At 37.3% G+C, this 27,580-nt stretch overlaps 2 protein-coding genes across 3 annotated transcripts in view; both read left to right on the plus strand.

Annotated features, from left to right (window-relative positions):
- The first annotated feature begins 1,079 nt into the window (after window positions 1-1,079).
- Window positions 1,080-8,542, plus strand: Prl7c1 (prolactin family 7, subfamily c, member 1). The gene is given in 6 exon segments (NM_001317798.2): window positions 1,080-1,165; window positions 3,301-3,479; window positions 4,170-4,208; window positions 5,864-5,971; window positions 7,451-7,630; window positions 8,221-8,542. Coding segments are annotated over 6 exon segments (756 nt in total). The 5' UTR covers window positions 1,080-1,134; the 3' UTR covers window positions 8,440-8,542.
- A 507-nt stretch (window positions 8,543-9,049) lies between these two features.
- Window positions 9,050-27,580, plus strand: part of Prl7d1 (prolactin family 7, subfamily D, member 1) — a 70,497-nt gene continuing 51,966 nt past the window's right edge. The window contains exon 1 of one of the 2 annotated variants that reach the window (XM_087591601.1): window positions 9,050-9,220. The gene's annotated coding sequence lies outside the window, so the exon portion shown is untranslated. The remainder of the gene's footprint in view (window positions 9,221-27,580) is intronic. The other variant, XM_087591600.1, reaches the window with a different exon arrangement.

Genomic DNA, 27,580 nt, shown 5'->3' on the forward strand with positions numbered 1-27,580 from the left:
AGAATCTTACACACTACCAGGAATCTACACATTGGAACTCTTCTTCATTTACATGAATTCTTCTTCAGACAGCAGAGCTTCCCATAGACTTCCTATGAAGGTATTGAGTGTTGAGGTTCCAGTGGCTACCTGTATAATAGTATGTTAGATGTAAACAGTCCCCAAATAAGAGCCTTTAGAATGATAAATCACATACTCTAGGTTCATGACAAGAAATCTCATTAGATAGAAAATAACATAGTTTTGCTTGTCAGATGATAGGTAGCTACTGCTGAGAAATGTCACTATGATATTAATTTATCCCAAGTAAAGGTAATTACCAAGCAAAGTTAGATGTATCAACTGATCTAATAGTAACCCAATACATATATGTGTCACCAAATACATCTAAGTAAGATTTAAACAATTCATGGACAGAATCTGCTTGTCACAGTAACCCTTTTCAAGGTCTATAGTGCCTTAAGGTCTTAAGTCATATCTTAAGCAGTAATCAGAAATTATTTGACAGTGTTTGAGGACATAAATATGTCTTGGTACCTAAAGGCCTTCTAAACATCTGAATTTGAACCATGTGTTATTCTTTTGGGCCTAGAATATAATGGAAAAATATTGAGTTGTCCCATAGGTATCTAATGAGACTGATAAGAGTTAAACTGCTCACCATATGTGACTCTAACTGCAACCTTGTGCTCCAATGTTCAGAATTAATTAAAAATTATGTCATCTTATACAAGATTCAGTAAATATTTCGGAAGTGGTCACCAAAGAACTTAAGACCAATAGAAAAGACATAGCTATTTTCCTAAGTCATGAAATTCTGACCAATCCTCATGGGGTAGAGATGATTCTATTCATTTATAATTTAACTGGGAACCTGGTTGTGGGCTTGAAATGAGCTGAAAGATGCAGAAGTGACCACCTTAATCACCATTGTTATGGTGCTTTTGACATCATTGAGGCCAAAAAATATGGAGTCATCATTGAGTCTGCGGGTGTGTACTTCCTCCTGCCTCCTAGCAGCTTATGGCCTTGGGCATGGTGTACTGCAATATGTAGAGGTAGAAGATTAAAGCAGAACTACTGTGAAGGAGATTTCCAGAATCAACAGGCAAGACGTGGCTGGACTCATTAGAGATGCTGCTGTCTTTGACTCAGCCATCCATTTGTAAGTAATTCTGATCCTCTTTCTTCTAAGTGAGCTTAAACAATGCACTATGTTGAAAAGCTTGTTTCAGAAATTAGCTTCTTTGTTGATATTTTTCTTACACAGAAAGTGAATGGACCTTTATGCCTAACTCACAAAAGTAAAGCCAGAAGTACTTTTTAAACTTTACTCTAGAAAGCAACAGTACAGTATACTCTTACATTAGTGGTTCTGAAAGGGAAGCCTTCTTATCCCGGAGATAAACAGGAATGTCTAGGGACAGTTTTCCTTGTCTTAGGTGATATAAGAAAAAGAGAATAGTACCTGAGTCTAATTTTAGAGACCAGCAATGTGTATAGTCAACAATGCACAACCAGGAGAACTCCAGAATGAGGACAATCCATCTCTAAAAGTCAAAATTGTAGATACTGAGATGTTTGACTGTAATAAAAACATAGAAGTTGATGGGTTCAATATATAACTACTGTAGAAGGAAGTAATATGTTCTCGTTTCTGCATCTCTGCTATGAGTTACATGACTTGAGTGAAATTAAACTTGTCTTCAATTCTGGAGATATATGAGACACGGCTAGAAGATATGGGCCTGTATTGCTTTGGCAGTTTTGTACCAATTATATGTTATGCATTTCAAATTACATTCATTAAAAGTTTAATGGAACAGAAATTTTTTCAAATTTCTATCACTAAAGGTGAATGGATTTTTCATACTGAGACATTTGCTCGTTCATCCTGCTGAGTGTGTAAATTACTGATATGTTACAGTTCTGTTTTTATCCATCTGTAAAATAAAAGTAATGATGAAACCAACATCAATCAGTATAAAAAGGAAAGGAAGATTTTGACAGAGCAATGGAAGTTGACAAAAATCTAGTCTACTGGGTCATGTGATCAAAAGTAAAGTTTGGACTTTACAAATAACAGTGCCTGATAATACTTATATTTAGTTATGGGCATCATTTCTGCCACCCTAATCTATATGAAAGCCCAATATAGTTAAGATATCCCATGGTGGCATACACTGTTTATAGTGCTGGCATTTTTCTTCCCACACCAGCTAAGAATAGGAATTAAAGAAAATCACTTAATCTTGTAAGAGTACTCTTTTTTTCAATACAGTTTAATGCTATTACACTGGCCCAGTCTACCTCCAGGGGCATTGTAAAGCTCAAATTCACTAAAATAAAATAAAATGTGAATCTTTTGGTAGAATGGCAAATGAATACATGTATTATTGTGACCAAGCAAAGCCAGTCCATATAATCCTTTACATGACAGAACTCTCTTCAACCTCAGTATTGAACAGCAGGCAAGCATGTCTTGATTCCTGTCAGGAATTAAGTTGAAATAGTAGTATGCTGTCTTTGTAATGAGGCAAATATTGCCTATTAAGTAACAAGAATGTCTGGGAGACAGTGACTACTTAAGACCAGCATAAATTCCCAGTACACTAATCTGTCTCCAGAGAAAGACTTAAAAACACTCAAGAGTTTAAGGTCCAAAATTTCAGAATAAATTCTGATAATCCACAGCTACATAATGTCTTCAAGTTGAGAAACCATCTATCTGTGTGAATGTAATTACTTAATTGAAGATTTTTTTTAATTTTATTAACTTGAGTATTTCTTATATACATTTCGAGTGTTATCCCCTTTCCTGGTTTCCTTGCAAACATCCCCCTAATCCCTTCCCCTCCCCTTCTTTGTAGGTGTTCCCCTCCCCACCCTCCTCCCATTGCCGCCCTCCCCCCAACAATCTAGTTCACTGGGGGGTTCAGTCTTAGCAGGACCCAGGGCTTCCCCTTCCACTGGTGCTCTTACTAGGATATTCATTGCTACCTATGAGGTCAGAGTCCAGGGTCAGTCCATGTATAGTCTTTAGGTAGTGGCTTAGTCCCTGGAAGTTCTGGTTGCTTGGCATTGTTGTACATATGGGGTCTCGAGCCCCTTCAAGCTCTTCCAGTTCTTTCTCTGATTCCAATTGAAGATTTTTTATTAGAAGTTTTGTATTCATTACCACAGCTGACAGACAGAGGATGCCAGGCAATGAAAGAGATAAATTTTTTCTTGATAATCAAGAATGAATTACCACTGATAACCTGAGGTGGGTAGTCCAATATAATTTTTGTTTCTGTACAGTAGGAATACTTCCACTGTTGTTGATGTCACACTTACTCCAGTGGGAGGATGTGACTTCTGTTCCAATTCACGACAATGAGGCTGGCTATGATGAGGTGTCTCTTAAAAACTTGTTTGACCATGCCATCAAAGTGTCACAGGACACCACTGCTCTCACTATGGAAATGCGCAAAATATTTGTGAGTATCTCACTAACTTCTGTTGTCTTCAGCACTGATTCTAGTATATTTCCAAAAAGATTCAAACCATATTTCTAACAATATAAGTTTCATAGAAAAGAGAAAGCACATGCTACTGAAAGTTAGGACAAGAAGAATGAGGCAGTTTTGTGAAATTACAAACACTTTCAAAGAGTTCAGTGACTTACAAAATTTTCCTCTAGTAATATGATATTTTTCTTAAAATAAATTATTCTTAAATTGACATGTGTGACAAAAACCCAGTAGTTTTATTTATTTCCAGAAGGAGATTTGACCTTGTTTGCAGGAGGTTGACCTCCATTGGTATCTTTATTTGACAGACATTCCATAGAGGAGAAGTGGAGTATAGTAACTTGCATAGAGTGCATAAAATAATCATAAAATGTACTGGTGCTAGGATGGAAATATAAAAATAATATAAAGCCTCTTAGAAACTCCTAAATACCAGGGGTCATTGCATAAAAGTTTTCTAGAGGATGCTTATTAGTAAGAGGGCAGGTTTAGAAGAGACGTGGTTTATCACTTTCCAATGGCTGTATATTATCAGTTTGTCAGGCAGTGTTAGTGAGGAGATACTGGAGCCAGAGAATACATCTCTGTATTTGCAATAGGCATGCCCTCACTCTGTGCTTACTCACAAGTTTCCTTTCAACCCTCATGCCGTTTCAGTTCTCCGATGACTTCTCTTCAAGTATGTTCAAAAAATTTGTAAGTACCTCACTGATTGTTATCATCTTCAAAACCAAGCAGCCACACAAGCAAACAAGCAAGCAAAGAAACAAACAACTAAAGACCAACCCAGAATCTTCATACTAATATTTGCACTGCAATTTGTATGAGAAGAGCACTAAAACAATTTTAAAGACTATTCCCCCACAAGTTAAAGACAACCATACTCATTAAAAAGAGAATGGGAGGGGGGCAGCTTTGGAAAATCTCTGGTTGATGAGAAGAGAAAAATAGAGAAGAGGAAATAATGTGATTAGTCTAAAATCTCACCAATCGTGTGTAAGAATTATAGTGGAGTGGAAGTCTTATCTCCCAGGTATCTTCATCAGGACTCAAGCACCAGTGTTCCTCGTCATGTGGTATACTGCTGCTTTCCTATAAAATTTAACTGCAGTGTAATGCATATCCACAGGGACTACAAATGTGAACAGGACCCCATGTCAGACAAAGAGAGGACACTAAGCTAATGGCCTTTTATGAAGTCTCAACTGCTAAGAGTCACTGCTGATAGGTCTCAGAAGCCTTAGTTTCTTTTGTGGGAGGGTTGGTTTAGAACTGAAACTAGATTTTCTCTAACTGGTAGCAATATATTATGTGTTCAAGGTCAGTAAATGCAAAGAGAAAATGATTAGTATGACAACAGCATCCCAAGAATAACTGTATTTGAAATAAATAATGTTTATATTATCTTTTTAATCCTGAGACTTTTTTCTAGATAGAGTTTCTCTGTTTAATTATAGCTGTACTGAAACATACTCCATAAGCCAGGGTGGCTTCAAACTCAGTGATATCAGCATTCCTTTGCCTCCAAATTGCTGGGATTATAGGTGTGTCCCACAACCACCCAGCTCTGCAGATTTTTTTTCTTTTCTCATTCTTGACTGATACCTTTTAATTTTTAATGTTCTTAGTAATCCATTAACCTTTCATAAAATATCTTTAATTAATTTTACATTAAAGCTATTTTGAATACTATATCAAAATTAATGTTATAGGTATGTGTTTATATATTTATTAATATATAAACATTATTTTCTATTTTGTTTTCAAGTGATTTTCATTATTTTTATGGATAAGTATTTCTTATCTAATTATTCATAGAGATTAATAAATACTTACTATTAATAAAATTCTATTCAAATGTTATGTTTAATTTAATATGGTTCAAGTTGTAAATGTTCAGTATTAGTAAAAGGAATATCTTTAATTTCATAATACCTAGAGGCATTTAAGTTTATACACACAGAAAATAAAGATTAATAAATATAGAGAAACTATGGCATTGTGATCACATAAACAGATTATCTTTGAAAATTGTTTTACTTATAATTTTAATATTTTCAGCTTTTTCTCGACACTAGAATTGCTGAGGTCTGAGAACAAGAGAGCATGGTAAAGAGAAAAAAAGACTGAGAAGTTAAAAATAATTTGATGAAAATCAAGTTGAGATTACAAATTAAATAGGAAAAATATAGGTAAAGGATCAACTTTTCAAATTTGTCCATGTCAGATTTTATGTAGTCCTCATGTGTAAAAAAACCACAGAGCTATTGCATTAATCCCTGTGCTCATGACGTATTCATTTCCGTAATCCCCAGAACTGAACTAACTCAGTTGTCATTTTCCCTTTTTAGGTATTGGGTTTTCTTAAGGACATGAAGCACATGGTCGAGACTCTCAACAGTTGCCACACATTTTCCCTCAGCATTCCAGTAACTAGAGAGGAAGCCAGAAAGATCCCAGTGAGTCCTCAGACTAGGTTTTTCATCTACATAGCTGAAGGAACATCTTGCCTTTGCCATTTTGTGGAAATATGAGGGGGGAATGTGTCAAGAGTGAGCAATTAAAAAAAAATCTGTGAGATAAGTGATGAATTATAAGTTAAAGAAAAGGTTAAAAAATATTGTTGGAGAACCAAAAAATTCCAGAGACCACCCAAAATTTTCTTATTATTTGGATTTTATTTATTATTATATAATAAATAATTAGTACTTATTAATTTAGTTGGATATCTCTGGATTAAAATAATACTTTATGCCTATTCTTAAGACATGCAAACACAATTACCTTCATGATCTATCACTCATGTCTTCCCACTGGTGACATGCTCACTATTGACCCTCACACAAACTCTTCTTAATTCTTACAACTCTCCTGGTTTTGATTTTTCTCTTTTCTTTGCTTCATGATATTTGTATTTTCTACTGAGCCTTAATGAATTTTTCTGTACAAATTAGTTCTATGTTTATGTGTAAAGTCCCTATACCCTCATTTGGGATGAGGTGAACATATCCCAGCAACTATATTTATAATTTTTACCTCTTCCTCCTGATTTGATGCCATAACTTATCTCCTAATAAATAAATTTGATATCATTTTGAAAATAATAAGAACAGGTGAAGGAAAAGGGGCTAAAGGGGTAGAGAATGTTTGTAGATGATTTTAGAGACCTACTGCAGAACAAGGCAGTTCACAGAGTATTATTTCTTTTTCAACATTATTGTGAAAATCCCTCCTGAAAGCTACCTGATGTAGTAAAAGTGAGTACTTCAAAGATTGATGTACTTGATCCTTTTCCATGAGTAATAAGAATGAGCATCTGCTATTTATTCATTCAAGTCTCCATTCTTAGTCACATGCCACCAAGCTCTCAGCTTTATTTGATGTCTTTAAAGTCATATGTACCATTGTTCTTCCCCTGTACATGCTGACAAACAGATGTTTATGCTAGAGGAACAGAACCAAGTTGACTTGGGAAATCAAATCTATCACTACCAGATTGCCTTAAATATATCTTTCTATTATTTGAAATAGCATAGTTATCATAATCTAGTACGATTGTGATCAATCTAGTTTATTAGCGTGATGAATTTGAGTTAAATGATTTATATTTTGGACTGGGGGTGGGGTATCTGTCTTTCCTACATTATGTTCTGTAGGAACATATCGAGACCCAAGCAAAGCCTCAGATGCCCATGAACAAGTAAAATAGTCAACTATATAACTTTTAAATGGCGAGAGGATGGTAGAATTTCATCTTGACAGCAGAATATGATTAATATAGATCATTCACAATGTAGCACTTTATCTAAGTTGTTTCATCACTTTTGTCCACAAGAGTAATTGTGTTAATAATTCATTGTTTCTAATTAAAAACCACATGTATCTAATTCTTGGATATTTCATTTATCTTAATATGATTGCTCTTCTATGATGAATAGCTTGAAGAGTTCCTGAAAATTATACTTAGTATACTGAATGCTTGGAAGAAATCTCTGTATGACCTAGAGACCAAACTCCATGGGATGAAAGGTGCCCCTGATGCAATTTTAATAAGATCCAAATCCATAAGGAAACTAAACAGAGAACTTCTAGAGACTATCATGATGATACTCAGCAAGGTGAGTAGTCTTCTTGCCTTCCACTTTTCTTCTTCATAATGATGTGATTTCTGTAGTATTGAGGAATTTTGAAATATAGGACTTCTCATGAACACAATGTAGGCATTCCATCTTATATGTAGCTTAACAACAATGATGGACATAAAATGAGGCTTTTCTTCACAGTCATTTGGAGAGTACTTTTCCTGAGTAAAGTGACAAGCTCCTGATTATTTCATTGTCTCTAATAACATTCACCATCGGCTTGTCTACCTCCTATGTGAGAAAATTGTCAACAGTGCTTTCATTGTCCCTTGGCTGCACAGATCTACACTGAGGTGACAATTTCCTGGTCCTCTCTCTAGTTATGAAATATCATACTTCAACTGATATCAATTTATTTTAAGAAAATGTATCCATGCATCTCCAATCCAGCTTTTAGATGACAGATTTGTAGAAGTCTGTGCTAGATTTATGGGAATTCATGCTTTTGACCAACATTTTACACTACTAATATTTTCCTAAATATAATTTAATATTTAGAAGGAAAGATGACAAATACATAGAATTCGTGGTAATATTAAGTGACTGACTACCCTTTTGGTTATTAGGTTGATCCTCGGATGGAGGAAAATAATAAATACCCTTTATGGACAGATCTGGAATCCTTGAAGACAACTGACAAAGAACGTGAATTTTTTGCTCTTTATAAATTGTTTTACTGTCTGCGTGTTGACACATTTACAGTTGACCTTTATCTCAAACACTTGAAGTGTGTGCTTTATAGTGGTGACATCTGCAACTCTGTAAACTTTTATGGAGATCCTTGATGAACCATCATTTTACAGTTTCTTATAATTTTATTCTTTTCAAGGTATGCCTGAGTGTAATGGTTCTCTTTCATAAAATAAAAAGAGACACAAAAACATCTTACACTATTCTTTTTCCTTAACATTCTTTGCATTCATCTATGCCTATCATCTACACAACACAAGATATGCCAACTTATGGGGTGGGGGTGGGTGGAAATAAATGGCAATTTCATTCTGTGAGATTTTTTGTGTCATGGAAATTTATAAGAAGAAGGAATTTTAGAATTCTAAGAAGTCTCTCCAGTGTGACAGCTTTTCAAAGGCCTCAAAATGGCATATTGTTTAAATCAATATTTTCAGGCAGATTTACTGTTGCTACAGGAACTATATAGATCCAGCAAAAAGTGATTAGAAGGGATCCTTACCAGTTGTTTTAAAACACACTTTCTTTATTGAGAGAGGGTGAGTAGAGTTAACACTATGGGTTTCAATGTAAGACATATTTGAAGAAAAGGCCTCTCTGTAGCAAGAATATCAATAATCCCATGGAAAAAGAATGATTCCAATTCTAGAATTTTATACAACAAGAATAGATTGAAGAAAATTCACCATGGATACCTCAGTAAACATGTGTACATACAATAAAATAATGTGTCTGTTAGTGTGGCACAAATCACTGGATCTTGGTGCCAGACATGTCTAGCTTGGTAAAGAATGTGTCTGCCTCTGCACATGTGATGCCTTCAGGATGATCAGAAATTTCCAGACCCCTTTCTAGCAGAGCATCTGCTATCACCAGGTCAGTGGAGGCAGATCTGAGTGTCTCTTCCTCCTGTTTCCTTGCCTCAATCCACTCTGTCTCTGGCGCATCATGTAAATTGACTAGTCATAGAGCAAGGGAGGGGATATCTAGAGATTGTATTCTAATAACTGCACTTAAGAGGGAACACCCTCCACACCCTGTGCAGTACTCCCAGGCTTAGTGAAGTATATGAGAAAAGGCATATGATTGATCAGTATAGGCAGGATAGTGACAGAAGAGGGTGCTGGAAACTAAGGGGTAAGACAGGTCTGCAATATTTCTGTATGTTGGCCTGGGGTCACTATCAAGGTTATAAAAGTTCTGTTTTTCTGGCCCTGCTGATGCATACTCTAGTATTTGCACTGACTTCCATGTACTGACATGGATGGACTCATATGTATGTATGCATGCATGCTGTCGATCCGTAAAGCAATTCAATTATATGATCAATATTTTTGGTCCAGAAGATGTAGTGCTATGCTATTGAAGTGAGCTTCACAGAAAGTGAGATTGAAGTATTTGATGCTGCTCAGAGCCAGGTGGTTATAGAAACTACAAAAGGGCTCATACAATTCTGTTGAACTTGCAAAATAATACTAAACATAGATAGAGCTCTTGCTAGGAGGTCTGCTTTCACAGGCTGTCTGTGAAAAACAGGCATGGAATGCTTGAAAGGGGGCTAGACAAAGCTATTGTAGGTCACTGACCAGTAGAGCTTGGTAAAAAGGCAATGGAGGATACTGAACCCCAGGCCTTGCATATGGTACCCTATGCTCAACTCTGACTGCTGATGAGGTTCTGTTTCTGAGGCTGCTGAAGCCAAAACATGCCATAGGAAGCCATTTTCTGTTGACTAAGCATCATAAGCTGTGAATTAGATTGTTCAAAGACAGCAGTTGACCATCCTGGGGGCTGCAGACAGACAGACAGACAGGCAGTCAGGCAGGTAGGCAGGAAGGCAGGTAGGCAGACAAACAGATAGAAAAGCACACACACACACACACACACACACAGAGAGAGAGAGAGAGAGAGAGAGAGAGAGAGAGAGAGACAGAGACAGAGACAGAGAGAGAGAGAGAGAGAAACATAGAGACACAGATACAGACAGACACAGAGACAGACATGTGTATTTCTGGATATATACTCTCTGAGGCATTGTAAGAAAATTCAATATTTGGGCAGTAGCAGATAACCTTAGGGAGACAGGATTTTGTGAGTAGTTGGTACAAGGATAAAGGTGAAGTAATTGGAATTAGAGGGAGGCTATCTTGTGAGTTAGATTGCTGAAGATGCTGAGAGAAAGTTTGGAGTAGGAACAGAGATAAAGATGGGCCATTAGAACATCATTTATCTGAAGAAGTTGTTGAGATTATTTGCCTGCTGTGTGATCATGTGGTTACTCAAGTTGATGAGGAGTGGGTCAGGAGCAGAAAGATATATTGCTACTGAGTTTAATAATGGACAGTACTAGAGAGAAAGCCCTAGTCAGGGTAGAGTGAGGTGACCTGGGTAGTGCCACAGGTGATCTAGATATTATTTCTCAGTACCATCTGTACTGCTATAACCTCTGGTGAGGGTGTAGATTCCATTGAGACATGTGAATTAGGTGACAGAGCTACACAACCTGGATTGAGCCCTCTGAGTCTGTGTTGCTCTGGGGCATGGCTCCAAGGGTTTGAGGTCACTGTCTGTGCTTCTCTGACAGCTGCTTGAGCTCTGTCCAAGTCTTCCCATAAGTCATTTAGATATGCATTCTTGTAGAACTCTTAAGCAGAATTTCTCTCAGACCCTTTGGTATCTTCTTTGTTTTCCATTGATTTACTCCTTCAATGAAACTCTGATCATGCTATCACTTCAGGCTATGTGGTCCTTATCTCTCTTTAGATTGAATCTCTATTCATGTAGGAAAGCACAACCAAACATTAGGTGGAGCTCAGTGAAACCCTCAGAAGAACAGGGGAAAGACTGCAGGTGCCAGAAGGGTTGTAGACAACAGAAGAGCATGACCCAAAGAATCAATTAACAGGCCTCAGAGGGACTCACAGAGACTGAAGCAGTAATCATGGAGGCTGGATGGTTCTGCGTTGGGTCTTCTGCATATATTGTTTCTTTTGTTTGTTTGTTTGTTTTTTAGCTTGGCCCATTTGTAGGACTCCTTACAGTGGGAGTGGGGCATTGCTGTCTCTTTTCCTTGCTCTTGGGATACTTTCCCTCCTACTGGGTTACCTAGTCCAGCCTTGATATGGAGGTTTGTGCCTCATCTAATTATGCAGTGTTCTTTTGCTAGCCCTGGGAGGCCTGCTTTTTTCTGAAGGAAAACAGGAGCAGTTGATCTTGGGGAGAGGGTAGATATGCATGCCTAGGGGTTGCTGGAAGAAAGGAAAAAGGAAGGCTGTAGTAGAGATATATGGTATGAGAGAATATGTAGAAAAGAAGTTTTCTATTCTCATCTCTTCTGTGTTCTCAGAAGTAGGCTTCAGGAATTCTTGTGTCTGCTGATTTTATTGATGGTGTCAGGTTTTCCAGTTGGATCAGCATTGTCATCCATCTGCAAATAAGCAGCTGCCTAGTGCAATGGCAAATAGTGATCTGACGTCATCTTTGGGAACTTTAACTTCCAGAATCTTCTGTTGTATATTTAGTAGTATCATTGTATCCCTTGGATTTATTCTCCTCAGTGAAGTTAAAAGAAATCCACATGGATCAGTTGGATCAGAGTCTGCATATTCTTGGTGCAGGATCTAGACACCATCTTCCTTGAGACCCTTTCTTTGTTTTTTGACTATGTTCTCCATTTCAGACATACCCATGTAGATGTTCTTCCACTATTTTAGAAGGGGAGGTGGTATGGAATAGTATCGTATATGTCCTGGATGTCTAGTGGCCCATTAGCAAATGTGATGGAAGAATTCTTACATATTTCTAGGTTGCATGTCAAGTTGAATTTCAGTTTGACTTGGTCCTTTTCCAGATGTAACCATGCTTGGATGATTTGTTCTGTCCCCTGATACAAATCACTATCCTTAACATCTTTATCAACTTCTCACTTATGTAGGGACATAACATGTTTTGTTTACAGATTTGTCTACCAGTTTTTGTTTTTGTGATTCTTTCACTGCTCCCTGAGTTTACTGAGTACTGACTTTTAGACATTTCTCCAGGAGAATATAGTACCTTTTGTGTACAGAAGCCTTTATGGACCCCTGAATAAATTTCCCCCTGAGTCCAGTGTGGGTATGGAAACTCTTTAATGAAAATAAGTTTGACCTGATCAGTAATATAGACATGTTGGCTAGTATTTCCAGGTGACTTGTTTTCAGTTGTGTTTAATCAGGATTAATTTTGTTTGATGTTCAAGAAGAATGGTAGATAGTCTCTGGGAGCTGACCAGAAGGTCTGGGTTTAGTGGGTTACCTGATCTTCCTTCTCCTTTCAAATCTGCTCAACTACATCTGGGACCAGATATGAGGCTGTAGGCCATGAAGGTTCTTCTGGGGACTTCATTCCATGTCTGGATGAAGGAGATAGGCAAAAAGGCTGTTGAATATGAAGAGGTCAGGAAGGAGGAGGAGGGAACAAGAAAAGGAGCAGGAAAAATTCAAAAAAAGAAGAACAGGGAAAGGGAAGTCCAAATTGTAAAGCTACAGTTCATCATGTTAGAGTTTAGGTCTAAATCATTCCCAAGATCTCACGGCTTGAGATCAAGCATTTTTCTGCATTGAGGGTGATGGGAGATTTACAAGGTGAAGCCTAGTATAAAAAAAGTTTCACTGTGTGTACCTCTAAGGAGATGCTCAACCCTTTCTGTCTCTGTCTCTCACTATGTATGTTTCACTCTGTCTCTCAGTGTCTGTGTCTGCTCTCTCTGTCTCTGTTGACTATCTTTCTATCTATCCATCTCTCTATGTATATCATCATCATTATCATCATCATCATCATCGTCATCATCGTAATCATCATCGTCATCATCATCATCATCATCATCATCTCTTTCTCTCTTTCTCTTTCTCTCTCTCTCTGTCTCTCTCTCTCCCCCTCCCTCAGTGTGTGTGTGTGTGTGTGTGTGTATGTGTGTGTGTGTGTGTGTTTGGTTTCCTTTCTTTTCTGACACATAGATGTTATTAGGCCTCTTCTTCTGACTCATGTGAACATGTGCATGTGTGTGCGTGCACACACGCACACAAGAATACACAGCAATGATCTAATAGGTAAACAGTGTAATAAGAACTCTGAACTGTGTACAAACTTAAACATTTTATTCTTTTAGGATAATTTTCTCAAGTGTTTGTCACAGCATTGGGAAACCTGATCAACCTACTGTTATTAAAATATTCACCTCTGATTATACCTTCATATTTTATTCTCATCAAATAATCAACTAAACACTAACTAAATACAGAATTTTATGGATCATCTTCTAATATGATATTCCTAATGAATGTTTGCAGATTGTATATGTTCTAAGCTCTTTGAAAAAAGGGAACCTCAGTAAAAGTCCATTTTTCCCCAAGGAATTTTCTTACATGTACAGCAGACAGGCAGATAGGCCTTTTAAAAATTTTTCTTAAATTAATTACTACATTTGTTTATATCTCTAATAACATCCCACTTTCCAGTTACCCCTCTACAAGGTCCCCATCCCAAAACCTCTGTCACCACCTTCCCTTTTGCCTCTATGAGTGATCTCCCCCACTCACCCTCTCCCACCTCACTGCTCCAGCATCTCCCCTGGAACTTCAAACCTCCATAGATCCAAGGACCTCCCTCCCACTGATGTCATACATGGCCATCCTTTGCTACCCATGTATCTGGAGCCATGGATTTCTCCCTGAACACTCCTTGGTTGGTGGTCTAGTTCCTGGGAGCATTGGGTTGTCCAGCCACCTGATGTTCTCATTTGTATGGGATTGCAATCGCCCTCAACTCCTTCAGTTCTTCTGTCACCTCTCCCACCAGGGTCCCTGAGCTCAGTATGATTGTTGGCTCCAAGCATCCACACCTGCATTGGTCAGTTGCTGGCTGAACCTTCCAAGGATCAGCCACACCAGGTTCCTGTTAGCAAGTACCTCATGGCAATGACAATGGTGTTCGGTTTAGTGTCTAGAGACAGGATGGATCCCCAGGTGGGTTCCTGTCCAAAGGAAGAACAGACACAAAAAAATGCAGCAGAGAGCAAAGGAAGAGCCATCCGGAGACTGACTTACCTGGGGGATCTATCCTGTCTGCAGACACCAGATATGCCTCTTTTATAGAAAAATCATGCAATGGAAAAATTTAGATAATAGAGACACACACAAAAAAAGACAGAAATTTTTTGGAAGTATGTCAGATTTTTACAAAGCAAAGACACTGGAATAATATCATATCTCTCACCTTAAATCATTGAAGTAAAAATGAAGCAGAATATTAAATAATATTTATATATAAATATTAATATTAAATATAAAATATGTACATAATATAAATTATAATTGTATATGTATTAAATGTTGAATAAAGTTATTTTAAATATATAAATATTAAATATATAAGTAATAAACAACTGAAAGTAAATAATTGTAAACCAATAAGGCTTTATTCAACGAGTTATATTTTGATTTTATCAGTGACATAGAATATTTTAAGAGAAGCTCAAATTAAGTCATTCCATGACTAGTATATTACTATTGGAGAAGTTGATAAAAGAAATCTTTAAAACAAAGTGAGGGAAAAGAATTTCTACCAAGAGATAAGAAGAAAAGATAGATTCCATGAAAAGAATAGATAAACAAGAGGGAAATAGAAAATAACCAGTCTTTTTCCACTCCATACTCTACTATTGCAAGGCTGAGAAAGAGGAGGAGTAGCAAGAGATGGAGGATAAGGGTGAGGAAGAAGAAGAAGAAGAATAAACAATGGTCTCACAAAATTTAGGTCTCATAAAAAGGCCACTGGCACATTTAAGCAGTTTCCTAAGCCAATTGTGCCCAACTCATTGTCAAGGACAGAGCCATTAAGAAGGTCTTCACTTGGAACTTTGTAGGCCTTTATTTAGAATATTGTAAGTCTTCATTTGGAATCTTGTAGGGCTCACTATTATCAGAGACATTTCCAAAACTAGTGTCTTTGCTGTTTATACGATTTCTAAGTACTGTCAAAGTGCATTACTCCAAGAATAGTACTTACCTCCCTGGAAGCTATGAAGGAACAAACTCCTTCACCATGATTTAGACTGGCACTACCCTACTAATTCTACCAAAGCCAATAAATATCTGCCTTCATATGGAGAGGAGAAAAACCATCTGGGAATAAAAGAAAATAGATTACATCTTAAAAAAGAAATGCCTTGCATATGAACATGAAAAAGATAGAACAAATACCAAAAAAAAGCAACCAAGCAAACAACACAACTAATGTCAGTGTAAATAAGAATTCTAAATGTAAAGCATCTTAGATTTGGAATTAAATATTAAGGTCTCTGTTTCCTCTGAGATGGAAGTTCTGATGAGAAATGTATAAGATGAAAGCTTTATCATCATAAAAATTAAAAAAACGTTCCACAAGACAAAAGAAAAAATTTTTATGCAATAATTTTATGCTGTTTGCTGAGTGGATGAAAATCTGGGATTCAATCACTTATTTTTTTTTTCTTGAAGAAGCATCACATTAACAAAGATCTCACTTTAGGCCATAAAACATCCCTTAAGTACAAAGAAGACAAAATAATGCCTTGTAGGATATCACAGCACACAATTTAAGAAAAATAGTCATCAGTTATAAGAAAAACCAAACCTGTTCTAAAAATACCACCAATACAAAATAAACAGTATATCATTAAACAAATCAAGGAGGTGATATTTAAACTCTTGAATAATATGGGAATGGACATAGAGTTTCTTAGAATATTTGGGATTTAGCAATCACAAATAAAAAGCATAATTTACCCTGGCTAGTGCCTATACAGATGAGTGCTTACATTGAAAATTCATAGAGATCTCAAACACAAAGTTAATAATATACCACAAAATCTCAAAAAACACAAACAGCACATCTTATTTCAAAAGGATTTATGTTTATAAATGGTAAATGTCACAGAAGAAAGAGACTGAAGGAATTATATAAAAACTAATGAATAAAATCTTGGTTCTTTGAAGGAAATGAAGGTTGACAAATCTCAATCTATATAAAACGAGAGAGATCACCATACACTTTAATAAAATTACAAGTGAAACATGTGGTTGCAAGAGGTTACAATGAAACACAGAACAATTATGATATACGTTGAAAACATTAATTAATGCTAGGAAAAACTGATGGTTGAACATATCAAAATTAGCACACGGGGAAAGAAACATATCAATGACAAGTAATAATACTGAAACAGTGGTAAACTCTCAAAAAGAAGAAAGGGTCTGAGCCAGATGAATACAGATCAAAAAGAAACTATGGAAAAGGTAATTAACTCTCATGGCAGATGCCAGGCTCTCATATTTAAGGCTTGACCAAAAAAAAAACAAAACAAAACTCTTTCAAATGATAGACTGTCAGCAGTATATTGGCATGTATAACTAACATGCACTTCCTACCTGGCAAAGAATAACTAGATGCAAAGAAGACAAAAGTAATAAAGCCTTTCACAATGACTTTAAAAATTATACACAGTAACCAGAAACAAACTTCACCAAGTAGGTGAAAGACCTCCACAACTACAGCATAAAGATATAGTAAAGAGCAACAGAAGAAATCCAGAAGATGGAGAGAACCAAAAATGTTCATGGCTTGTCAGAAGTAATATTGTGAACGTGGATATGTTACTGAATCAGATCAATAGGTCATATTTATTAGTGGGCAAAATTCCAATGACATTCTTTGGAGATTGTGAGAAAACAATTTTAAAAGACAAATGAAGAGAAAAAAATGGTTCTGAAAATATCAAAGAACATGGTGGAGACAGAATGAGGCTACAGTTATCAAATTTCTTGATTTCAATTTGTACTAGAGACCCCCAGTAATACAAGCAGCCTGGAATCATCACACCACCAATGATACACACAAAAAGATGATCCAGAAATATGACAGGTGAGATAGATTAGTGGGTACTTGGTGCTGTCTGAGGACCTGAGTTGATTCGTGAGATCCAAATGTGGAGAGAAGAATGGTCCTGCAAGTTGTCTTCTGATCACCATGAAGCGTTTTGGTGCATGCTGCAACAACAGTCAGTCAAGAAACACACATGATACACATACATAAAGTTAGTTAAAATGTGATAATCTAAACCCACAAATTGACATCTATTTAATATTTAAGAAAACTACAAAAATTATTGCATAAAAATATTTAAAATATTACTAGAGAGAAAGTGTCTGCACATATGGAACAATGAAACTAGATCTTTATCTTTCACACTGACAGATTCAATTCATAAAGACATCATAGATCATGTGAGTTACCTGAATTTTGACAAACCCAGGTACACTATTGAACATTTCAGAGATGTTCAATGTATTTGGTCATCATAAAAACATAAATTAAATGCAAATTGAAATGTTTTCAAACTCAACTCACACACTCAGAATAGATATATGCAAGACATCAAATTTTGACAAGAAGTAGAAGAAAATGAATGCTTATCTATTGAAGGTAGAAACATAAATGGAAGGGACTATTACAGAAATCCTAACAGATATTGTTCAGAAACTGACAGTAAAAAACCTTATATACAGGTCTACCAGTACATCATATATTAACAGATAATCAGAAAAGTATAACACCTTCTGGTCTGAACCAGTTCCCTGAGCAGACTCAGTGTACTAGCTCTGCATCCACTTCCACAACACCCAGAGGAATCCTGACTCCCAGGTGCTCTAACATACCCAGGTTCATAGTTGCTCTAACATGCTCAGGTTTAGAGTTGCTCAGAAACACCCAGGACCACAGCATCACAGAGGAAGCTGGACTCCCAGAAGATTGGGCACAACCAGGATCCCAGGATCCCAGGATCCCAGGATCATAGGATCAAAGAGACAGCTGAAACCTGAGGAGTTCTGACACAAACAGGATCATAGCAGGGACAGGATCCAGTCAGAGACAGCAAGGGTAAGTAACACTAGAGATAACCAGATAACAATAGGTAAGATAAAGAACATAAGCAACAGAAACCAAGGCTACCTGTCACTATCAGAACACAATTCTCCCAACACAGCAAGATCTGGATACCTCATCACATAGGAAAAGCAAGATTTGGATTTAAAATCAAATCTCATGATGATGATATAAGGATTTTAGGAAGAACATAAATAACTCGATTAAAGAGACATAGAACACAGAGAAACAGGTAGAAGCCCTTAAAGAGGAAACACAAAAAATACTTAAAGAATTACAAGAAAACACAACCAAACAAGGGAAGGAATTGAACCATCCAGAATCTAAAAAGGGAAATAGAAACAATAAAGAAAATACAAAGGGGAGACAACCTTGGACATAAAAAAACTTAGAAAAGAGATTAGGGGTCATAGATGCAAGCATTACCAACAGAATGCAAGAGATAGAAGAGAGAATCTCAACGTGGTCAAGGAATTAATAAAGAAAGAAATGAAAACCTTTTTTTAGAATTTAATGACAATGAAAAACAACAAACCCAAACTTATGGGACACAATGAAAACAGTACTAAGAAGAAGACTCACAGCTCTCAGTGCCTCCAAAAAGAAACTGGAAACAGCACACACTAGCAGCTTGACAGCACACCAGAAAGATCTAGAACAAATACAAGCAAATGAACCCAAGAGGGTTAGATGACAGGAAATAATCAAACTCAGGGCTGAAATCAACCAAGTAGAAACAAAAAGAACTATACAAAAAATCAACAAAACGAGGAGCTTGTTCTTTGAGAAAATCAATCAGATAGATAAACCCTTAGCCAGACTAACCAGAGGGCACAGAGACATTATCCAAATTAACAAAATCAGAAATGAAAAGGAAGTCATAACAACAGTAACTGAGGAGGTTCAAAAAATTATCAGATTCTACTACAAAAGCCTAAACTCAAAAACACTGGAAAATCTGGAGGAAATGGACAATTTTCTAGACAGATACCAGGTACCAAAGTTAAACCAGGGTCAGAGAAACCATCTAAAGAGTCCCATAATTCCTAAAGAAATAGAAGCAGTCATTAAAAGTATATGAGTTTAGTGCAGAGTTATATCAGAACTTCAAAGAAGACCTAATATCAATACTCTTCAAACTATTCCAAAAAATAGAAACAGAGAGAACCTACCCAATTAATTCTATGAAGCTACAATTTTACTTATACCTAAATCATACAAAGACCCAACAGAGAAACAGAACTTCATACAAATTTCCATTAGGAATATTGATGAAAAAATACTAATAAGAGTCTTGCAAACCAAATCCAAGAAAACATAAAAATGAACATACATTATGATCAAGTGGACTTCATCCCAGGGATGCAGGGATGGTTCAATATATGGAAATCCATCAAAGTAATACAGTATATAAACAGACTCAAAGGAAAAAAAAACACATGGTCATCTTATTAGATGCTTAGAAAGTATTTGACAAAATTCAACACCCCTTCATGACTTTTAAGTCATGGAAAGATCAGGAATTCAAGGCCCATACTTAAACATAGTAAAAGCAATATACAGTAAACAATTATCCAACATTAAACAAATTCAGAGAAACTTGAGACAATCCCACTAAAAGTCAGGGTCTAGACAAGGCTGCCCACTCTCTCCCTACTTATTCAATATTGTACTTGAAATCCTAGCCAGAGAAATTAGACAAGAAAGGAGATCAATGGGATATAAATTGGAAAGGACAAAGTAAAAATGATTTACAGATGATAAGATAGTATAACCAAGTGACCAAAAACAAATTTCATAACAGAACTACTAAGTCTGAAATATAACTTCAGCAAATGGTGGATATAAAATAAACTCAAACAAATCAGTAGCCTTCCTGGACTCAAAAGATAAACTCGCTGAGAAAGAAATTAGGGAAACTATACCATTCAAAATAGTCACACATAGTATAAAATACTCGGTGTGACTCTAACTAAGCAAATGAAAGGTGTGTATGACAAAAATTTCAAGTATCTGAAGAAAGAAATTGAAGACCTCAGAAGATGGAAACACCTCCCATGCTCATGGATTGGTAGAATTAATATAATAGAAATGGCCATCTTGCTGAAAGCAATCTACTGGTTCAATGTAATCCCCATCAAAATTCCAACTCAATTCTTGATAGATTTAGAAAGAGAACTTTGCAAATTCATTTGGAATAACAAAAGAAACAAGGACAGCACAAAATATTCTCAACAGTAAAAGAACTTTGAAGAGAATCACCTTCCCTGACCTCAAGATGTATTGCAGAACAATAGTTACAAAACCTGTATTGTAATAGTATAGAGATAGGAAGATAGATCTATGGAATAGAATTGAAGACCCAGAAATGAACCCACACACCTATGGCCACTTGATCTTTGACAAAGGAGCTAAAACTACCTAGTGGAAAAAAATAGCATTTTCAACAAGTGATGCTGGTTCAACTGAAGATCAGCATATAGATGAATGCAAATTGATCCATTCTTATCACCTTGTACAAAGCTCAAGTCCAAGTTCATCAAGGATTTCCACATAAAAGCAGATACACTGAATTTAAGAGAAGAGAAAGTAGGGACATGCCTCGAACTCATGGGCACAAGGGAATATTTCCAAATAAAACACCAATGTCTTATGGTCTAAGATCAAGAATGGACAAATGAAACCTTATAAAATTGCAAAGCTTCTGTAAGGCAAATAGCAACCAACAAATTAGGAAAAGATCTTTACCAATCTTATATCTAATAGAGTGCTAATATCCAACATATACAAAGAAATCAAGAAGTTAGACTCCAGAGAATCAAATTACCCACATTCAACAATGGGGTACAGAGTTAAAAAAGGATTCTCCACTGAGGAATATTAAGTGGTCAAGAAGTACCTAAAGAAATGTTCAATATCTTTTGTTATCAGTGAAATGCAAATCAAACAGCCCTGATAGTACACATCACACCATTCAGAATTGCTAAGTTCAAAAACTCAGGTGACCAAAGATGCTGGCGAGGATGTGAGATATAGGAACACTCTTTCATTGTTAGTGGGATTGCAAGCTGGTACAACCACTCTGGAAATCAGTCTGGTGGTTCCTCAGAAAAGTTGACAGGTCTCCCTGAGGACTCAGCTATACCACTCCATGGCATGTACCCAAAAGATACTCCAACATATAACAAGGACACATGTTTCAGTACATTCAAAGCAGCCTTATTTATTATAGCCAGAAGCTAGAAAGAATCCAGAAATCCTTCAATAGAGGAATGGATACAGAAAATGTGGTACATTTACACAATGAAGTACTACTCAGCTATTAAAAACAATGACCTCATGAAATTCCTAAGCAAATAAATGGAACTAGAAAATATTATCCTGAGTGAGGTAACCCAGTCAAAATACACACACACACACACACACACACACACACACACACACACGATATGTATTCCCTGAGAAGTCAATATTAATTCAAAAGCTAGGAATGCCCAGGTTACAATTTACAGACCACGTGAAGCTCAAGAAGAAAAGTACGTAAGTGTGGATGCTTCAATATCTCTTAGAAGTTGGAACAATATACTCACTGGAGGAAATATGGATACAAAGTGTAGGGCAGAGAGTGAAGGAAAGGCTACTTTTGTGGATCCATCCCAAATGCAGTCACCAAACCCATTCACTATTGGGCATACCAAGAGGTGCATGCTGACAGGAGCCTGATATAGTTGTCTTCTGAAAGGCTCTGCCAGCCTGACAAATACAGAGACAGATGCTCCCAACCAACAATTGGACTGAGAACGAGTACCCCATTCCAGAAGTTAGAGAAAGAACTGAGGTAATTGAGGGGGTTTGCAACCCCCTAGGAAGAATAACAATATGAACCAACTAGATATACTAGAACTCCCAGAGACTAAACTACCAACCAACGTGTATACCTGGAGTGACCCATGGTTCTCGCCACGTATTTAGCAGAGGATAGATCTTGTCAGACATCAATTGTATGAGAGTCCCTTGTCCCTGAGAAGGTTTGATGCCCAAGGAAAGGGGAATACCAGGGAAGGAAGTCAGGAGAGAGTGGATGGGAGGGTGGGTGGGGGAGCACTCTCAGAAGCAGGGGAGGGGAGATAGGATAGAGAATTCTGGAAGGCAAACTGTGAAAAGGTCTAACATTTGAAATGTAAATAAAGAAAATGTACTCAAGAAAAGAAAAAAGAGAAGTAAAACAACAAATAAAAGGAGATCACACACACACACACACACACACAAAACCACTGATCTTTTGGCACAAAGAAGAGTAAATTATGCCATTTGTTGGAAAAGATTAAACTTCTTACTGTGCTAAGTGAAAGAAGCCAGACAGAAAAAGACAAATGTCAAGTGTTTACTTTTATGTCAAAAGTATAGATTGCTACCATATAAACATATATGTATATATAAATAATGTATACACATCTAACACAAATGAAGAAGTAGGAATGTGATGATTGGAGCATTATTAAAGCTTCCCACAATAAAAAGAAAACAAAAACAAATGTGTATCAAAGGAATACATAAATATATCATAATATATTTTCCATCACATTTAGATTTTGATTAAATCATATAAAAGTATGTATTGTCCTCTTTGAGGACTAGAAAATGTAGGAAGAGGCAAACAATTTATGAGAGTGGATGAGAGCCAGATACAATGAAATATACACATGCCACTTTATTTCTAAAAGCACAATATTGTATAATTCAAATTTAATTAAACATAGAAATATCATGAAAATATAAAAATGAAAATGTGTCATGCATTTATTAGTATTTAAAGAGGCAAAAGCAGGTGCACATCCAGGCGCCAGAGGAAAACACCAAACGCCATCTGGAACCCTGGTGCACAGAGGCTCCTGGAAAGAGCGGCGCAGATCTTCCCGGTTGCTGCCACAGCGGAGAGGACTTAGGCAGTACCCCACGAGCAAACTTGAGCCTTGGAACTGCAGGTAGGACCAACTTTTCCCCTGCAAGAAACCTGCCTGGTGAACTCAGGACACACAGAGGCAAAATTCCTCTAAGGCCGGGCACTTCCTGTGTTTACCGGAAGTCCCACACTGGCAGATCCCGGACCGCAGCAGCTCTCTGCTCCCAAACCCCGTGGGAGAGAGACCTCACCGCCTGATCAGGTGGGCACTCCTGAGGCTGCAGAGCGGAGGAGACCACCAACACTGCCCACCCCTGCCCACATCCCTGGCCCAAGAGGCAACTGTATAAGGCCTCTGGGTTCCAGTAGGGGAGGGCCCGGGAGCGGCAGGACCCCTGCGCCTGAGACACTGCCGGAACCTGAAGGAAACAGACCGGATAAACAGTTCTCTGCACCCAAATCCCGTGGGAGGGAGAGCTGAACCTTCAGAGAGGCGGACACGCCTGGGAAACCAGAAGAGACTGCACTCTGTGCACATCCAGGCGCCAGAGGAAAACACCAAATGTCATCTGAAACCCTGGTGCACGGAGGCTCCCGGAAGGAGCGGCACAGATTTTCCCGGTTGCTGCCACAGCGGAGAGGACTTAGGCAGTACCCCACGAGCAAACTTGAGCCTTGGAACCACAGGTAGGACCAATTTTTCCCCTGCAAGAAACCTGCCTGGTGAACTCAAGACACAGGCCCACAGGAACAGCTGAAGACCTGTAGAGAGGAAAAACTACACGCCCGAAAGCAGAACACTCTGTCCCCATAACTGGCTGAAAGAAAACAGGAAAACAGGTCTACAGCACTCCTGACACACAGGTTATAGGACAGTCTAGCCACTGTCAGAAATAGCAGACCAAAGTAACACTAGAGATAATCTGATGGCGAGAGGCAAGCACAGGAACCCAAGCAACAGAAACCAAGACTACATGGCATCATCGGAGCCCAATTCTCCCAGCAAAGCAAACACAGAATATCCAAACACACCAGAAAAGGAAGACCTAGTTTCAAAATCATATTTGATCATGATGCTGGAGGACTTCAAGAAAGACATAAAGAACTCCCTTAGAGAACAAGTAGAAGCCTACAGAGAGGAATCGCAAAAATCCCTGAAAGAATTCCAGGAAAACACAATCAAACAGTTGAAGGAATTAAAAATGGAAATAGAAGCAATCAAGAAAGAACACATGGAAACAACCCTGGACATAGAAAATCGAAAGAAAAGACAAGGAGCTGTAGATACAAGCTTCACCAACAGAATTCAAGAGATGGAAGAGAGAATCTCGGGAGCAGAAGATTCCATAGAAATCATTGACTCAACTGTCAAAGATAATGGAAAGCGGAAAAAGCTACTGGTCCAAAACATACAGGAAATCCAGGACTCAATGAGAAGATCAAGCCTAAGGATAATAGGTATAGAAGAGAGTGAAGACTCCCAGGTCAAAGGACCAGTAAATATCTTCAACAAAATCATAGAAGAAAACTTCCCTAACCTAAAAAAAGAGATACCCATAGACATACAAGAAGCCTACAGAACTCCAAATAGATTGGACCAGAAAAGAAACACCTCCCGTCACATAATTGTCAAAACACCAAACGCACAAAATAAAGAAAGAATATTAAAAGCAGTAAGGGAAAAAGGTCAAGTAACATATAAAGGGAGACCTATCAGAATCACACCAGACTTCTCGCCAGAAACTATGAAGGCCAGAAGATCCTGGACAGATGTCATACAGATCCTAAGAGAACACAAATGCCAGCCCAGGTTACTGTATCCTGCAAAACTCTCAATTAACATAGATGGAGAAACCAAGATATTCCATGACAAAACAAATTTACACAATATCTTTCTACAAGTCCAGCACTACAAAGGATAATAAAGGGTAAAGCCCAACATAAGGAGGCAAGCTATACCCTAGAAGCAAGAAACTAATCATCTTGGCAACAAAACAAAGAGAATGAAAGCACACAAACATAACCTCACTTCCAAATATGAATATAACGGGAAGCAATAATCACTATTCCTTAATATCTTTCAATATCAATGGCCTCAACTCCCCAATAAAAAGACATAGATTAACAAACTGGATACGCAACGAGGACCCTGCATTCTGCTGCCTACAGGAAACACACCTCAGAGACAAAGACAGACATTACCTCAGAGTGAAAGGCTGGAAAACAATTTTCCAAGCAAATGGTCAGAAGAAGCAAGCTGGAGTAGCCATTCTAATATCAAATAAAATCAATTTTCAACTAAAAGTCATCAAAAAAGATAAGGAAGGACACTTCATATTCATCAAAGGAAAAATCCACCAAGATGAACTCTCAATCCTAAATATCTATGCCCCAAATACAAGGGCACCTACATACGTAAAAGAAACCTTACTAAAGCTCAAAACACACATTGCACCTCACACAATAATAGTGGGAGATTTCAACACCCCACTCTCATCAATGGACAGATCATGGAAACAGAAATTAAACAGAGATGTAGACAGACTAAGAGAAGTCATGAGCCAAATGGACTTAACGGATATTTATAGAACATTCTATCCTAAAGCAAAAGGATATACCTTCTTCTCAGCTCCTCATGGTACTTTCTCCAAAATTGACCATATAATTGGTCAAAAAACGGGCCTCAACAGGTACAGAAAGATAGAAATAATCCCATGCGTGCTATCGGACCACCACGGCCTAAAACTGGTCTTCAATAACAATAAGGGAAGAATGCCCACATATACGTGGAAATTGAACAATGCTCTACTCAATGACAACCTGGTCAAGGAAGAAATAAAGAAAGAAATTAAAAACTTTTTAGAATTTAATGAAAATGAAGATACAACATACTCAAACTTATGGGACACAATGAAAGCTGTGCTAAGAGGAAAACTCATAGCGCTGAGTGCCTGCAGAAAGAAACAGGAAAGAGCATATGTCAGCAGCTTGACAGCACACCTAAAAGCTCTAGAACAAAAAGAAGCAAATACACCCAGGAGGAGTAGAAGGCCGGAAATAATCAAACTCAGAGCTGAAATCAACCAAGTAGAAACAAAAAGGACCATAGAAAGAATCAACAGAACCAAAAGTTGGTTCTTTGAGAAAATCAACAAGATAGATAAACCCTTAGCCAGATTAACGAGAGGACACAGAGAGTGCGTCCAAATTAACAAAATCAAAAATGAAAAGGGAGACATAACTACAGATTCAGAGGAAATTCAAAAAATCATCAGATCTTACTATAAAAACCTATATTCAACAAAACTTGAAAATCTTCAGGAAATGGACAATTTCCTAGACAGATACCAGGTATCTGAGTTAAATCAGGAACAGATGAACCAGTTAAACAACCCCATAACTCCTAAGGAAATAGAAGCAGTCATTAAAGGTCTCCCAACCAAAAAGAGCCCAGGTCCAGATGGGTTTAGTGCAGAATTCTATCAAACCTTCATAGAAGACCTTATACCAATATTATCCAAACTATTCCACAAAATTGAAACAGATGGAGCCCTACCGAATTCCTTCTATGAAGCCACAATTACTCTTATACCTAAACCACACAAAGACCCAACAAAGAAAGAGAACTTCAGACCAATTTCCCTTATGAATATCGACGCAAAAATACTCAATAAAATTCTGGCAAACCGAATTCAAGAGCACATCAAAACAATCATCCACCATGATCAAGTAGGCTTCATCCCAGGCATGCAGGGATGGTTTAATATAAGGAAAACCATCAACGTGATCCATCATATAAACAAACTGAAAGAACAGAACCACATGATCATTTCATTAGATGCTGAGAAAGCATTTGACAAAATTCAACACCCTTCATGATAAAAGTCCTGGAAAGAATAGGAATTCAAGGCCCATACCTAAACATAGTAAAAGCCATATACAGCAAACCAGTTGCTAACATTAAACTAAATGGAGAGAAACTTGAAGCAATCCCACTAAAATCAGGGACTAGACAAGGCTGCCCACTCTCTCCCTACTTATTCAATATAGTTCTTGAAGTTCTAGCCAGAGCAATCAGACAACAAAAGGAGATCAAGGGGATACAGATCGGAAAAGAAGAGGTCAAAATATCACTATTTGCAGACGACATGATAGTATATTTAAGTGATCCCAAAAGTTCCACCAGAGAACTACTAAAGCTGATAAACAACTTCAGCAAAGTGGCTGGGTATAAAATTAACTCAAATAAATCAGTTGCCTTCCTCTATACAAAAGAGAAACAAGCCGAGAAAGAAATTAGGGAAACGACACCCTTCATAATAGACCCAAATAATATAAAGTACCTCGGTGTGACTTTAACCAAGCAAGTAAAA

Source organism: Rattus norvegicus, chromosome 17, assembly GCF_021556685.1.
Source record: "Rattus norvegicus strain SHRSP/BbbUtx chromosome 17, alternate assembly SHRSP_T2T, whole genome shotgun sequence".
Taxonomy (NCBI): Eukaryota; Metazoa; Chordata; class Mammalia; order Rodentia; family Muridae; genus Rattus; species Rattus norvegicus.